The following is a 16,476-nucleotide window of genomic DNA, read 5'->3' as shown; positions in this document are numbered from 1 at the left end:
CTGTGCCATGCACTTCTTGTACATTGTGTCATTTAATACAACACACAACGATCTTGAAAAGTAGACATTATTGTCTCCTTATTACATATGAGGAAATGATGCACAGAGAACTCCTGTTACTTGCCCCACGTCACACAGTAGTAAGTGGCAGAGCTGCTCTTCAGTTCATTATCTGTCTCAATCTAGAGCTTCATGACTACATCAGAGACTAGCTCTCAGAACTTAGCCAGCTCATTTAGAAAGTAAATGAATTAGTTGTATTAATTATGATCTAAACCAAGAACACAGAGTACTGGTGGGTCACTGTTGGGTAGACTTGATGGAAGGAAGAACTCATAGAAATTGTCCTGAAGAAATTGCTTTGAGTTACATGTTGAGGTGAAGGACATGAATTGGCCCGGGGAGAAAGGTGAGTTCATGCTGAGGGAACAGACTCTATGAGGCTGTGAAGGTACAAGTGAATGAATTGTGTGTTCAGGAAGCAACATAAAGACTTGCTCATTGCAGGGCAATGGCCAGAAATAAAGCTGATGTCATAGGGGTGAAAATCCAAGAGATTTCACTTTGTGATGCTAAGCCCTGGTAATCCACACTCAGTTCTTAAACACGAGAGGGAACATAATTAAAATTGCATTTGCTTTTACAATTTATCCTACAACTCATGTAGGATAAACATGGGCTTTTAAAGCATCAAGCAAGGTCAAGAGAAAACTTAGCAGAACATATTTGCTGTCCAACAAGTGATTTTCAGGAGTATGTTGTAGCTTACCTCACTAAGGTCCTATAGCCTTGATAGTGCAATGAAGGGGCCTGCAAGCAGATTTCACACAATTTTCAGAAATAAAGGTAACCAGCCCACTGCAGTTAAGCTAATAGCACATTTCCATCATCCCTGGTTCTGTGCAGTGTGCATAAATGCGGCACACAAGTGTTACAGATGCAAGTCAAGGGTGGGCAGATAGAAAGCTCTCAACAACGTGGAATAAATTGAGTTGAATTGAAGTTCACTTTCAGATAGCAATTGCTGCTCCTGAGTGAGGGCTAATGTATTTGGTGAACTTTTGTTTGTCCCTTCCATGATAAATCCACTAATGCTAACGTAATATCTCTTCACATTTTCTGAAGTCCTCATATTATTCTCTCTCTCTCTCTCTCTCTCTCTCTCTCCAGTTCCAGAGACCTAATGACTTCTCACCCCCTTTCCGCTTTGGCACTGTGCCCAACGGCAGCACGGAGAGGAACATTCGCAACAACTATGCGGAAATGCACGCCTACATGGGGAAGTTCAACCAGAGGGGCGTGGACGATGCACTGCTCTCCCTGAAAACAGGGTAAGAACTGCTTCCAAGCTCAGAACCTTTGATACGTTGCTCACGTTTATGAAACATACGTGGAATCAGATGTGCCATGTTTGGTGCCACGCCACGTTAAAGGAAAGCAGGCTGCATTTGCTCTTTGTGGACCTCCGAGTTAAAGTGACAGTGTAATTCAGGCCAGTGCACAGAGGTCCCTATGCTATTATTCACTTCTATGTATTTTTAATAAACTCTATTCTACTTGCATTAATGTAAACATGAAACAAGAATGTAATAGATGTAAAAGTCAAAGGGGAGAGTCAAGGCTAAAGTTCACACGTTACACACGAAATAAAGACCTGTTGACCAAAAGGTGAAAATGATGATTTTGGTGTCTTACGGACAGGGAGAAATAAACAATGAAAGGGTAAAGTTTTTAGACAACACACAGTAAGAATGTGTTAACCGATCTCCAATTCCAACAAAATTGGCATTCTTTGCTCCAGCTCTGTAATCTCAGTTCATTCACTAAAAAGAGCTCATGAACTGCAAATAGGTTTGCTTGCATAATCTCAGCCACATTCATTCATTTGGCCTTCAGAAGCCACAGCTGCAGAGTAAGACAGACAATTGACCATGAGAGTTGTTGGAATTTGAAGGTCCTGGGGCCTCGTAGCTGATTTCCTGTGTTGTAGCTTAACTAACAACACTTAGACCTCCTGGTGGCTCTGGTTCTGGAAGAACCACCCAGATGCATGTTTACTTAAATACTGTTAGACTCTGTCTTATCATTATGAAGTCACGGCAGATTTCAGAAGATGGGATTTGAGTTCGGGGTGGACTAGTCTGGGCAGTCTGGTCCCTGGTACAATCACAGTTGTCAATCAGAACTTTGGCTTTTTGATGGACACTCCTCCTAAAGGTTACTCACAGGCCTTTTGAAAAAATGTTCTGTGTCTTATCATGCCAGAAAGGATTTCTTTTTTCTTAAGGAGGAGTAAAGCTAACTTAACTTGTAAAAGTGAAGAGGATGATGGCTGCCTTTCTTTCTTGCAGACCTCTCTACTACCTATATGAATATATCAATTTCTGCTTCCCCCTTTGATGTGTTTAAATACTGACCTATACCTTCCTGACCCCGCCCCTAGCTTTATCCCCTTCCCTGTATATTCTTTCCTTGAAAAGCACAGTATGTACAATGAGATTCTCATATGTTTGGGAATCTGAGACCTCTGACTTCTCCTGCATTCTGCATTGGCTTGTGGTTTCACACATTGGCTCTTGACACAAGCTTGTGCTGCCACCACCCCAATGACTCACTTCTCTCCTTGCGCTGCAAAACAGAATATTGAAACCCTTCTGACTGCAAACAAAGCATTGTCCATCTAGTGCTACACGTCTACCTACACTTACCCCACTCCGGACTGTAACGAACGGAGAAATGAAAAATGGTATAGAAGTCTAACCCATGCTATTTGCTGTTATCATTGTGATGGTTCCTTTTCATTATTTCTGTTATTATTTTTATTGATTCCTTTTTACTCCTTCTCCTTTCAGACACAGCTTATGAGTTGGCTTCAGGCCCAGCTTACATTCTCATCATTCCCAGTGGGAGGGAGAGAACTCCTCCTGTCCACCTGAAATCGCACAAAGAACAGCCTGGGATTTAGGCTTTAGTTTCTGGCTGAGTTCCACCTTGAGCCTTACTTTGAGCCACTTCCCCCCATAGTCTGCTGGAGCCCTACTGCTTCCTATTAATGACCCCAGTGGTAGATTTGTACTAAAATTCCTCCACTGGACTTGCTTTGTTTGCTTCTTTCTCGCACAGGAAACTGGATGCCTTCATCTACGATGCAGCAGTGCTGAACTACATGGCAGGCAGAGACGAAGGCTGCAAGCTGGTGACCATTGGCAGCGGGAAGGTCTTTGCTTCCACTGGTTATGGCATTGCCATCCAAAAGGATTCTGGATGGAAGCGCCAGGTGGACCTTGCTATCCTGCAGCTCTTCGGAGATGGTGAGTTAAAGAAAGGGACAGTGCCTCTTTGGCCTCTCCCGATGGCCAGTCCGAAACATCAACCCTTCTTCCTTCCTCATCCCTCTAACCTCTGCATTTCCAGAAAAGCATTTCACAGTATACTAGGAGATTTGGAGGGTGTATGTTATTAGTTTCCTAACGCTTTGTAGCAAAGTACCACAAACTGTGTGACTTAAACAACAGACATTTGGCTCAAGGTTCTGGAGGCCTGAACCCTAAGATCAAAGTGTCGGCTTTGGTTCCTAATGAGGGACTCGAGGGAGAATCCGCTCCATGCCTCTGCCCTAAGCTCATCGTGGTTTGCTGGCAATCTACAGGGTTCCTTGGCTTGTAGACACATCACCCCTGCTCTGCCTTCATGTTCACATGGCTTTCTCCCTGTGTGCATGTTTTCCCTCTGTACGTGTCTATGTCTGATTCCCTCCCTTTTTAAGGATACCAGTTATATTGGATTAGGAGCCCACTGTATCCAGGTGATCTCACCTTAACCAGTTACATCTGCAATTACCCTACTTCCAAATAAAGTCACATCTCAAGGTACTGGGAGTTAGGACTTCAACAAAGGAACTGCGGGGGGCAGTGGGGCGTGGTTATACAATCCAACCCAGGGTGAAATTTGGGGGAGAGGATTAGTCAGTCAAGGAGGTGTGTTTCAGGATTGCAGGGTATGATCAAACCCTCAGGGATAAAGTAAGAGGGGCTGGGATCAGAAGTTCCCCAGTCTTCTCACATGTGGCCAGAGCAGTGGATGGGATTTTGGAAAGGTCTCTGCTCTCTCTGGGCCCAGAGAAAGGGCAGAGACATCCACACGTGGGCATCTGCTCATCCTTCCCTCTCCCATCTTGCTTTTCCCTCTGGAAGAGGGAGGAAGCAGGGCCAGGGTCCTCAGAGACAGACACCGGAAGGCACTCACCCCCCAGAGTGATTCTCGCAGCAGACTGAGCAGACAGCTTGTTTTGAGGAAATCTCATCTCCTGTTTCATTACACTCACGCCTTCCGCATCCCTCTTCACTTTATTGTCTAAAGCACCTACTCCTCCTGTTCGTCTCACAGAAGCTAATCCAGTTACGGATGAGCAGCCTGACTCTACTTGGCCTCACAGGCCATCAACCAAGCGGTTCCCTAAGTTCTGTCTGCAGAATCTTTGCTGTTAGGGATGCAAGAAGAAGCAGAGGAGCACAGGGAGATTGTCAGACTCTGGGTGAAGTCAGTTGTTCCCTAGTTAGGAAAATCATACTTTGATCCAAGAAATGAGTAAAAAGTGATTTGATTAACATTGGAAAGAGGAGGGGGGTTCCAGGTGGAGGGTTACGAGCCATTTTGGTATAAGAGTTTCTGTCATTGTAATGCAGCTGTCACTTAAAGGCAATAACGGGGCCTGTATCCACGAGGAAGTGTAGCCATAGAGATGATTTGCAGAAGTTGCCAGGGCTTCGGTCAGATTATTCAGACAAGGTTCACATTTTGAACCAAACTGGAACTACTGGAACAGGCAGTTTTCTTCATGAGATTTTCAGATTTTCGCTTCTCTGGAATTAGATGCATTCTCGGGCATATGGTGTCTGTCATTTTCCTTTTGTCTACGATTTCTACCTTGCTAATTCCTAGTATCCACTGAAGTGGATCACGGTTATTGTAACCTGGCATGACTTGAATTAATCAAAACTTCCTTAAGCAGCGTTAAAAGGAGGCAGGTCCGAACTGGGTGGTGTCATTTTACTGCAGCTTCCTCCCTTTTACTGTGAACATTTGTATTTTCAACAAGAGATCAGGAAGTCTGAGGACCTCTAGGGAATCAATCAATCTCTCTGCCGATATGTCTCTGTCTCTCCTCCCCCCGACCCAATCTGCTTTGCATATATTTTGAGAGCAATTTTCTGAATCGCTTGTTCGGTTACGTTGTTCCTCACTGTCTACAACAACAGCAAGAAAAAGTTCAAAGTGCTTTAGTCTGATACTCGGGCCCTCGGCCATCTTGCATCAACCTTTTGTATTCAGCTTCCTTTGCCTACTGTTACTCTGACTCGTTCTGCCTGCCTTTCCCAAATACGCCTTGTGATTTTCTACCTTCCTCCCCTTGATCATGCTATTTCTGCTGCCTGGAGTGCCTTTTTGTGCAATATAAATTAAAATTCACCCATTCACCATGCCCACCTCCAAGTCCTACATCCTCATGAAAACCCACTGGCCACCCATCTGCAAAATCACTCTAATTCAGGCAGCTCTTGTGACCTGCATATAGCTTGTCATACTGATTGTTTATACACCAGTTTACACTGGGTAAGTCATGGGGCACAGAGGTAGTGTCTCCTGTCTTTGTGTCACCGGTGGTATCCACATTATCGTTTTCACTGAATACCTAAATACATCGATAAGTTACTACATAACGGTATTTAATAAAATCCTAACTTTCTCTGTTGGTTTTCTTTCTTTATGTCTCCTTCTCTCTTTCTCTCGCATGTTTTCCTCTCCTTTCCCCAACACCCCTCTCGCCCCCTCTCTCTACTCCTGCCCTCTCTCCTCTCTCCGCCTGTTCTCCTTCCCGTCCCGCCGCCAGGGGAGATGGAGGAGCTGGAAGCTCTGTGGCTCACGGGCATCTGCCACAATGAGAAGAACGAGGTCATGAGCAGCCAGCTGGACATTGACAACATGGCGGGCGTCTTCTACATGCTGGGGGCCGCCATGGCTCTCAGCCTCATCACCTTCATTTGCGAACACCTCTTCTATTGGCAGTTCAGGCACTGCTTTATGGGTGTGTGTTCTGGCAAGCCTGGCATGGTCTTCTCCATCAGCAGAGTAAGTGCTTTGATTCAGGTGCTTGGAGCTTGGGAAAGACAGCTCGCTGTGCAGAGCACGGAGAGCCAGGAGGGCACTGACTGCAGCCCGAGGCTGCTAAAGCGAGAAGCCACATCATGTACATTTCCCCGGAGGGGGGGGGGGGGATGACATCATTTCAAGTGGCTCAAAAAAACAGGTGATGCAGTTTTTCCTTCAAGAAACAGATTTCTGTGTGGAGTTTGGGCATTTGGTTCTCCATAAGAACTGGCAGATCTATCAGAATGAAACATTTGGCCTTTTCCCAGATGCCTTTCATCACCATTAGTTAATTCTGCAGAGGTTGGATTAATCATTTAATCCTTTTAAAAAAATCACATTTCTATTTAAATCATGAAATATATCTCTCTTATTCTGACATCCAAAGGTATACTGTTGGTTATTTCACCGTCCTACTCTATGTTTTAACCATGTGTGAGTTTGGGGAGTTAAAGAGCTTAACAGAGCCTTCAGAAATAAGTCCTGACCTGTAAGAAATTTGCATTCCAGAAACTTCCTTAATTGGAGCAAGAGTATAACTCAAGTCGTTCTTTATTTAGTGCTCTTCTGTGTGTCTAGTCCAGAATGAGATTTTGAACACAGTTTTGAATATGAACAGAGGGTCACAGGGAAGAGCTAAAAAAAAAGAAAAAAAAAAAGACTTCTTTTGCATTTGTTAATAAAGTTATGGGATTCATTCATGAGAGGTGAACTCAAATGTCCTCTTCAAATAGAGGTCTAGGCTTCAGACATAAATAACCAACTTTGTCTCTAATGGAATTATATGAGAAAATGGAGTACTCATTAAATTGTTGCATCTTTTGATCATTTCCTGTAGTATTTTAGTTGATAGAGAAAGTGTCCTCTCTGGCTGTGAGTTGCTGCAGGCCATTCAGTTACCTGGGAGCAGGAGGTTGCACTGCGTGGCCCTTCCCAAGACCTCTCCAGAGAGGGGGATGGCAGCAGTGGGGGGAACCTGTAATAGAAATCCCATTTGTAGCCCCTCGACATAATCAATGGCTCTGTAGAGGAAAAGTGCATTTTCTCCTGGCCATAATCAAGAAGGGTTAGAAAGGAGGCCTGAGAAGGAAAGTAGAGGAGCCTTCTCTTAAAGATCTCTTATCTCACTGCTGCCTCAGGGAAACTGAGGCTTATCATATGCAAATCTTCCTTCTTTCCCATGTAACTGCCATTCTCCTTTCTTTTTTTTTTGTGGTATGCGGGCCTCTCACTGCTGTGGCCTCTCTGTTGCGGAGCACAGCGCAGGCTCAGCGGCCATGGCTCAGGGGCCCAGCCGCTCCGCGGCATGTGGGATCCTCCTGGACCGGGGCACGAACCCGTGTCTCCTGCATCGGCAGGCGGACTCTCAACCGCTGCGCCACCAGGGAAGCCTTGCCATTCTCCTTTCTAATCTTCTCTCCTCTCGTGCCCCTCCATTGGGACAGCCCCTTTCCAAATTTATCCCCCTAGTTTTAAAGATACAGTTCAAACAACCTCCTCTGCAGAGACCTTCCCTTGCCAGGCAGAAAAATTCCAAATGTGTCCACCTTTCAAGGCAGGGGGCAAGAGACTGGCAGGAGGTTGGCCTGACTTTAGACTTGAGCCCAAGCCTTTCCCTCTCCTGGACGGTGTTCTTCAGGGCTCTGCACAAGGAGCCGCACACAGGGAGTTCTCAGTCAATACTAATTTGTTAAGGTATTCATTATTTATGATCAGAGTAACTGAGTGAGAAACTATAAGGAGGAAACCAGGAGCTAAGGAGAGAATAAAGGAGAGGATTCCACAAGATTCTTTTATTTATTTATTTATTTTCTTGAAGTAGAGTTAATTTGCAGTGTTGTGTTAATTTCTGCTGCACAGCGAAGTGATTCAGTTATACATATATATACACTCTTTTTCATAGTTTTTTTCCATTATGGTTTATCACAGGCTACTGAATGTAGTTCCCCGTGCTCTGCAGTAGGACCTTGTTGTTTAATCCGTCCTATATATACTAGTTTGCATCTGCTAACCCCAAACTCCCAATCCATCCCTCCCCCACCTCCGTCTCCCCAACAAGGGCATTCTTTATTCGTATTTAGTACTGGGATATCTGTCCCAGGTCCTTCCTGCCCTGGTATAGGGCACAGCAGGAGAAAAATCCCTCTTTGACCCCAGGGCTGCCTGACTGTCTCTGTGAATTTGGTTCACGCTTGGCTCAAGAAGAGAATTGCTCAGTTGTGATTTGGTGACCAAAATCCTAAAAGCTGCTCAAAGTTTGTCAGAGCCGGGAAAGAGTGGCCGTTGTGAGCGCCTGGGCTCTGCCGCACTTTACTGCCAGCCAAGGGTGACCAGCCAGGGCCGAAAAGCCCCAGCATCTGTAGAACATTGCTACTGATTTCCAGAAGGCTGACAATATTTTTTGCTATCAGTCGATATCATGGCCTCATTTTTGAGACACAAAAACCTCAGCACGGAAAGGAAAATCAATTCGAGTCAGTAGTGGAGTTGAGGCAAGAATGTCCTGTCTTGCAATTCGAATCCATTTGTTCAAGTCACTCGGTGTAGCCGTGTTCCCTCTGGATCACCAGGCCGCCAGCTCCTGATGCGACTTGCTAAATGCAGGGGGATAAGGCAGGCAAGCTTCTAGCCATATGTTTCTGTGAGTGTGTAAGACCATCCCTTTCATGTCCGCTCTGACTTTTCTCATCCACTTGGGCAGTCAGTGGTGGGTTGGTTGGGGGATGCTGTTTATGGTCACTTCCTGCCTCGCCGGAGACTTAACCGGTCCCATCCTCCCTCCAGGGTATCTACAGCTGCATCCACGGGGTGGCCATCGAGGAGCGCCAATCCGTGATGAATTCCCCCACCGCAACCATGAACAACACACACTCCAACATCCTGCGTCTTCTCCGCACGGCCAAGAACATGGCCAACCTGTCCGGCGTAAACGGCTCCCCACAGAGCGCCCTGGACTTCATCCGCCGCGAGTCGTCCGTCTACGACATCTCCGAGCACCGCCGCAGCTTCACGCACTCTGACTGCAAATCCTACAACAACCCGCCCTGCGAGGAGAACCTCTTCAGCGACTACATCAGCGAGGTGGAGAGGACTTTCGGCAACCTGCAGCTGAAGGACAGCAACGCGTACCAGGACCCCCACCACCGGCCGCACAGCATCGGCAGCACCAGCTCCATCGACGGGCTCTATGACTGCGACAACCCGCCCTTCACCACGCAGCCCAGGTCCCTCGGCAAGAAGCCCCTGGACATCGGCCTCCCCTCCTCCAAGCACAGCCAGCTCAGCGACCTGTACGGCAAGTTCTCGTTCAAGAGCGACCGCTACGGCGGCCACGACGACCTTATCCGCTCCGACGTGTCGGACATCTCCACGCATACGGTCACCTACGGCAACATCGAGGGCAACGCGGCCAAGAGGCGGAAGCAGCAGTACAAGGACAGCCTGAAGAAGCGGCCGGCCTCGGCCAAGTCCCGCCGCGAGTTCGACGAGATCGAGCTGGCCTACCGCCGCCGGCCGCCCCGCTCCCCCGACCACAAGCGCTACTTCAGGGACAAGGAGGGGCTGCGGGACTTCTACCTGGACCAGTTCCGCACCAAGGAGACCTCACCGCACTGGGAGCACGTGGACCTGACCGACATCTACAAGGAGCGCGGCGAGGACTTCAAGCGCGACTCGGTGGGCGGAGGAGGGCCCTGCACCAACCGGTCGCACCTCAAGCACGGGCCGGCTGACAAGCACGGCGGAGTCGGTGGGGTCCCGGCCCCCTGGGAGAAGAACCTGACCAGCGTGGACTGGGAGGAACGCTCCGGGGGCAACTTCTGCCGCAGCTGCCCGTCCAAGCTGCACAACTACTCGAGCGCGGTGCCCGGGCAGAACTCGGGCCGGCAGGCGTGCATCCGCTGCGAGGCGTGCAAGAAGGCCGGCAAGCTGTACGACATCAGCGAGGACAGCTCCCTGCAGGAGCTGGAGCAGCCGGCCGCCCCGGTGGCCGTGCCGTCCAGCGCGCCCGCCGCCAAGTACCCCCAGAGCCCGACCAACTCCAAGGCGCAGAAGAAGACCCGGAACAAGCTGCGGCGCCAGCACTCCTACGACACCTTCGTGGACCTGCAGAAGGAGGAGGCCGCCCTGGCCCCGCGCAGCGTGAGCCTGAAAGACAAGGGCCGCTTCCTGGACGGCAGTCCCTACGCGCACATGTTTGAGATGCCGGCGGGCGAGAGCGCTTTCGGCAACGGCAAGGCGGCGGCGCCGGCCGCGGGACATCATCACCACGGCAACCATGGCAACCCCGGCGGCGGCGGCGGTGGCGGCGGCAGCGGCGGCAGCGGCAGCGGCGGCGGCGGCAGCTACATGCTCAGCAAGTCGCTCTACCCCGACCGGGTCACGCAGAACCCTTTCATCCCCACTTTCGGGGACGACCAGTGCTTGCTCCACGGCAGCAAATCCTACTTCTTCAGGCAGCCCACGGTGGCAGGGGTGCCGAAGGCCAGGCCGGACTTCCGTGCCCTTGTCACCAACAAGCCGGTGGTGTCGGCCCTGCACGGGGCTGTACCAGGCCGTTTCCAGAAAGACATCTGTATAGGGAACCAGTCCAACCCCTGTGTGCCTAACAACAAAAACCCCAGGGCTTTCAATGGCTCCAGCAATGGGCATGTGTATGAGAAACTGTCTAGTATTGAGTCTGATGTCTGAGTGAGGGAAGAGAGAGGCGAAGGTGGGTACGGGAGGGTCGGGGCTGTGGACGTGTGGTGCGCATGTCACAGAGGGTGACGGGGGTGAACTTGGTTCCCATTTGCTCCTTTCTTGTCGTTTTCATTTATTTATGGGATCCTGGAGTTCTGATTCCTTCTGAGGGCGACCCTGGTGACCAGAACCATCTCTGCTCCCTTTCCAGTCCCCTCCTCCTTCCCGGTCTGTCCATCCTTCCAGTTCCCAGTTCCCGCGAGAGGATACGGTGGGCTCGCTCAGCCGGCGAGGGCGGAGTGGTTGAAGGAAGTGGCCCCACACGAGCTTCCTCCTAGCGTGGAAGGACTCTTTGCCACGCACTTCGAGGGAAGCACGGAGAAGCGGGAGGAGGCCGCGGGAGCGCAGGATAGCTCTCCCCGAACTGACCTTTACGTTTAGGTGAGGAAGCACAGCGCCCCAATAAGCGCCTTTAGCATTACTGCCTGTGAATGAACAGAGGCTTTTGCTAAATTCTTGTTGCTTAGATGGCGTGTGTTTGGGGATCGTGCGCCAGGCAGAGGGTGGGAAGCCACGTGTGTTTCTATATAAGCCAAAAAAAAAAAAAGTTTGCTTCAATTCCATGAGACTTAGCTGGTAGTGAACTGGAATGAAAGGTCATTGACGGATGATGGAAAGTACATCAGAGCAGTGTTTCATGGTGCATTAGAGGCAAGGAAGGAGGGACTGTGTGTGCATGTGTGTCTATATACACTTGCACACGTGTTGTCTGTACACGCCTGTCATCAGGCCTTTTCATGCGGAGAAGGCAACCTTGCCTCATGATGTTGTTTCTTTCAACAAGCACCGGGCTTGTTTTGGCTTATATACAAACAGAGACGGGCCTGTGTTACCTGAATTTTGGCTGTCTCTCCCCTTGACCCTTCCCAAATGAAAAGAATGGAAGTTCTTGACGGAGAAGTTCCTGTGGTCTAGACAAAAACGTGGGTGAACAGTCCTACAAGGGCAACGTAAAAAAATAATTCCTCCGTGGTTGCCAATACATTCCACCAGTTTTGGCCAAGAACTTTCCAGGAAGGCTAAAGGGAAGTAGAAGCAGCCAGGATTCTTTTGGCCCGTACCTGAGGGCAGAAGATTGTACAAAGCTCGTCTGAGCTTTTTGGACCCTCCTCTGGCCAGTTTGTGGGGAGGAGCTAAGTAAGGCTTTGAAGGACAGGGGGGGTCATTTGTGGTCGGGTAAGTGAGAGAGGGGGATGTTTTCAATGCTTTGATCCCTTCTTACTTAACCTGGAGCTAGGAGAGCAGGCTTGTTACCCCCCTGAATTGGCCACAACCGATACGGCACAGCCAGTGAAGAGGCACGAGCTCGCTCCACGAGTACAGCTCGGGAAACAGTGGAGGGAAGGGAAGAGGTTCGGAAGCGGGGACGGGAGGCGAGAAGGGACTCCCCCGCTACCCCATTGGGTCTGGCTCCCTGAGGATGTGACGCTGAACCCAGTGTGGACACTCTCTGTAGAAACCCCTCCACCTTCCTGCAACACCTCCTTCCCCTCCCAGATAAAGAATAAAGAATAATATATATATAGATAGATAGATGAGGGCACTGGCAGATGTGATACCCCCTTCACTCAGAGTTGGAAACTTGAGAAGGGAAACGAATACTTGTCACTGCCAGTCCTGAAACTTGGGGTAGGCGTGTTCCGTGGGTCAGTTCCACTGTCCTGCCATCGTCCCCTTACCCAGGGTGGCAGCCAAAGAGCCAGGTCCGTTTGGAGGCTTGGCTGCAGGGTCTCCGTGTCGCACACAGGACACATAAACCAGAAAGGTGCTCATCCTCCTCTGGAAGGAAGCTGCCATGTCTCTTCAGGTCCCACCCGCCCCAACTCACCGCCCTCCCTCACCCCCCAGCCCTTGACTGCCGCCCCCGCTCTCCTCCTTGATTCTTACCTCAGTATCTTTCATTTTCAAGCCAACCGAAGGCCTTGTAAAGCTTTGTTTTCTTTCTAAAACAAACCTGGGGGCAAGGGGCTGAACCTCTCACAGATTTGGAGAGAGGAGCACGGAGTGCTTTACCTTAGATTCAAGGAAGGACCTTGGAGAGAGAGGACAGAGGGCGTGAGACATCTCCAGGAGGAAGAAGGCGAAGGGCCGTCAAGCATTCTTTGCCCCGACTCTGTCCCAGGTCAGGGGCTCGTCCCTCACTCTTCCTCTTACCTCATCCCTTTCAAATAAAAAGAAACCAAACCAACTAACCTAGCGAACAGCAATCTAGAACAAAGGGGGCTCTGGCGTCTCCGCTGGTGACAGAAATCAAGATGGTGTTTATTTCATATGTAAATATTTTGTTTTCTAATTAATTTTGTATAGATAAAGTGTTCTCTCGTGAGTATTCAGGGTGTTGGCCGGAGGGAGCGGGGTCGGGATGGGAATGAAGGGGGAAGAAGTGTTTTGTTACGGGCTTTCGTTTTCCATTTCGGGGGAATTGTTTTGTATGGCTTTCGCTTCGGGGTGTCCGGAGAACAGTGAAGGGGAATGGAGGCCACCGTGGTGACTAAGCCAGGGAAGGGCTGCGTGTTCCACCTCCCACCTCACCAGTCTTCTCGTTGGCCTGCGAGAAGTAGTCATGCCTGTCGGCCTGGGCAAACCGCAGGCCCAGCTCCTATCTTCCAGGGAGACCGTAGATCACCAGCATCTGTGCAAAGTCAAGCTGGTGGCGTCATATCTTCCCTGTCGGCACCGAGGGTGGGAAAGATTCCCCAAAGGGCTTAAACCAGAATTGAGGTCAAATCAACCGTAAGCTGAGCTTCAGGAGACTCAGTCTTAAGAAATCTCCCCACAGCCCCCTCTCATGTTTAACAAGCACCTCAGTCACTCGGACTCTTTTCTTCCTACTACCTGGGCTCCAGCCCTCTCCGCGACCCCCTCCATTCCTCTGCAAGCACGCCCAGAAACTTCCCACGAGGTCTCCTTTCTTGAAGCACGTGCTATCTGGTTACAGGGAGGTAGCCCTGGATGCGTGTCTTACAAATGAGCGTGCTTTTCCAGAAAAGCTTACCGGCTCTACTCAAAGCTCAGCGGGCAGAGGGTTCTCTTAGGAAGGTCTCGGAAGTTGGGTTTAGCGGTAGAAGGGTGAGCACAGGAGGGACAGCGCCAGTAGTGACTTTATATTCGCCTTGTCCTTGCTTCTGCTGTCAGGAAGGTGCTATTTGCCTCGAGCCAGGTATTCAGAACCCGACCTGGGGTTAACCAGACAAGTAGAATTTCTTTCACTGGACCCTTGGCTTTGTGAAGGGTGGCAGCCTCTCTCTCTCTTTACCACCAGATGACATTTCCAAATCCATTTAGCTGAGATATTACATTACATCTTTTGTCCTATCCTGCCATCATCAAGAGCTGTCAGCTGGGTAATTCCATTTCTCTAAACCCCTCTTTGGCCCCCGTTGGTCACTTCTCTTCAACTGAATGTATGAATTGAGACCAAATAAGATATTCCTGGCCTGCTCAAGAAAGCTTAAAGAAAGGAAGGCTGAGCCAGGCCAAGTTCTAGATGTTAACTTCATTGCAAAAGAAGAAGCCAGGAAAAATGCATGAGGATGAATGCAGCTCTCAGCCCCATCTCTTCCACAGATGGGTCTGGACAAAGACACAGTCTGTCCAAACTGTGACGTTCCACAGACACCCTTGGGAGCGCTAATGGTTCCGACTTTCTTCGGAGTCCGTGCTTTCTATCTTTCGTGTCCTCTAATCATTCCCTTCCACTGTGGAAGTGAGTCGCTGGGTGTGGTCCTATATCACTCCTTTCGGTGGCCATGCTTAAATCTCAGCATTTCTACCAACTTCAGGTAATCTGACCCTTGAACTTGCCTGAGTCAAGAGTGTGCACACCCTTCAGAGTGACGCATGTACAGTGGATCTTGTAATTTCAAAGTATGTCACTGTGTTTCTTCAGCCAGAACGTGGGAAACGGCCTTGGTACGGATTCCCCTCTGCTGGCCACAGCCATATTGTGACTGAGGGAGAAAAAAATCCCAAATGATTCCATTCAATGTCGGTGGTGTCAGTCGTGCCAAAACGCATGTGTAATGTGATAAAATAGGAGTCGTCTAGAAAATTAAGGGAATATCACCCGCCCAGTCTTCCATGGCCATCAGAAGTTGCCCAAGGGTGAATTCTCTGCATGGGAGGTGAAGAAACTGTGTTACCAAAACGCAGCGTGCTGGTCACCTGCACATCTCATTTAAGAGCTAGGGTTTCTTGGTGTTTTTTGTTTGTTGTTTGTTTTTTGGTTTGGTTTTTACTTAGTTCAAGGTTTAGGGACAGCATAACCAGATTGTCTGGACAATAACCTTTGGAAAAAGCTATTCCAGAACTCACTTTATTCTTTTAATTCCCATCTCTTTCAAAAAGCCCTGTCTCTGCTTGACAGCCTGTGTGTGTCTGTTTGGTGTGTTAGGAATGATTCAGATGTGTGCATAAATGATGCAGCTGCAGTGCTAAGGATGAACGCATTAGGCATTTCTAGATATTGTGGCCATACCTTCTGTGCTCTCTGAGCCCAAAGCCATACAAGGAATGTGTGCTCAGTAGACTCTGCCAGGTACTTTGGTGGAGTGTTTCATTCTTGAGTGTCAAGAGATTCTCCTTCCTGTCTAAGGAACTCTGTATGGGTGAGAAGCAGCTCAAGGCAGACAGTTACCCTGGAATGGGTCTGGACTTAAAAATGGCATATGGTCCATGGTGTGGCTTCAGAGGTCCTGAGAAGACCTTTCCTTTTCATTCCCCACCTCACTCCAACTACTGGCTTCCCACACAGAACTATTCCTTTAGCCCCGAGCTGCTCATCTGTCATTTAAATGAAAGTCATCCCCGGAAGGGTGCCGTATTTAGCCATATTAGAAGCTTAGACGTTGAAACACCTAGCTTACGTTAGGGTTCTCATTTCTTTTCCTGGAAATAAAGTAACAGTACAGGAGAAGAGGGAGAGCGCAAAGAATGCTAAGGGTGACAGAGGAGGGAGGAAAGACACAGGTTCTAGGGTGTAAAGACGTTCAAAACATCTCATCCTTCTCCTGCTTTTATGAAGGCTCGTGTGACACAGGACTAGGACTCCCAGCTGGGAATTATTTTCAATAAGCAGCCACATGAGTGTGTAGTTTATGAATTTCTAACATCTGTACCTTGTAGGACGGGTTAAGGGCTTTGACTCCTTCTGTAGAAAATGGAACACTGATGTTTCTCCTCTGGTGCAAGTTAACTGAGTAGACAACTGGAAAGATCAAATTATGATAATAAAATTTACTGTCATTGTCTGTCCTCTGTCCCAGTTCAATTAATCTTCCAGTGTAGCTGGGTCGTTCTATGTTCTCCACTTCCCCACCTCCATAGGGGGTCTCGGGTGATCCCAGCACACACTAACGGAAGCTACTGGACTACCAGGTGCCACTTAACTGGTGGGCAGTTCTTTTTTGGACCTACCAGGTGTTTGGGACAACACTAAAATGTAGATTCGGCAGTCTGAGAACTTCTAATCATAGTTTAGTTCTAGGATTCCATTCTAGTTTGGGGGTTCCAGTACCGTATAAAATCCCAAGAGATCTTCATATATCCCCCCTCCATCCCATTCCAACCACACAGACTCAATCACCACGC

At 49.0% G+C, this 16,476-nt stretch overlaps 1 protein-coding gene across 1 annotated transcript in view; it reads left to right on the top strand.

Annotated features, from left to right (window-relative positions):
* Positions 1–10,836, top strand: part of GRIN2B (glutamate ionotropic receptor NMDA type subunit 2B) — a gene marked incomplete at both ends in the record, with an annotated part of 290,912 nt that extends 280,076 nt beyond the window's left edge. Inside the window, 5 exons of the mRNA XM_082665235.1 lie at positions 1,171–1,331; positions 3,124–3,311; positions 5,891–6,129; positions 8,932–10,447; positions 10,478–10,836. Coding sequence (XP_082521361.1) covers positions 1,171–1,331; positions 3,124–3,311; positions 5,891–6,129; positions 8,932–10,447; positions 10,478–10,836 — 2,463 coding nt within the window. The remainder of the gene's footprint in view (positions 1–1,170; positions 1,332–3,123; positions 3,312–5,890; positions 6,130–8,931; positions 10,448–10,477) is intronic.
* Positions 10,837–16,476: the final 5,640 nt, after the last annotated feature.

The sequence above is a fragment of the Grampus griseus genome, assembly GCF_964374135.1.
Source record: "Grampus griseus genome assembly, chromosome: 11".
In the NCBI taxonomy this organism is placed as follows: domain Eukaryota; kingdom Metazoa; phylum Chordata; class Mammalia; order Artiodactyla; family Delphinidae; genus Grampus; species Grampus griseus.
This window is presented reverse-complemented; position numbering and strand designations above follow the sequence as displayed.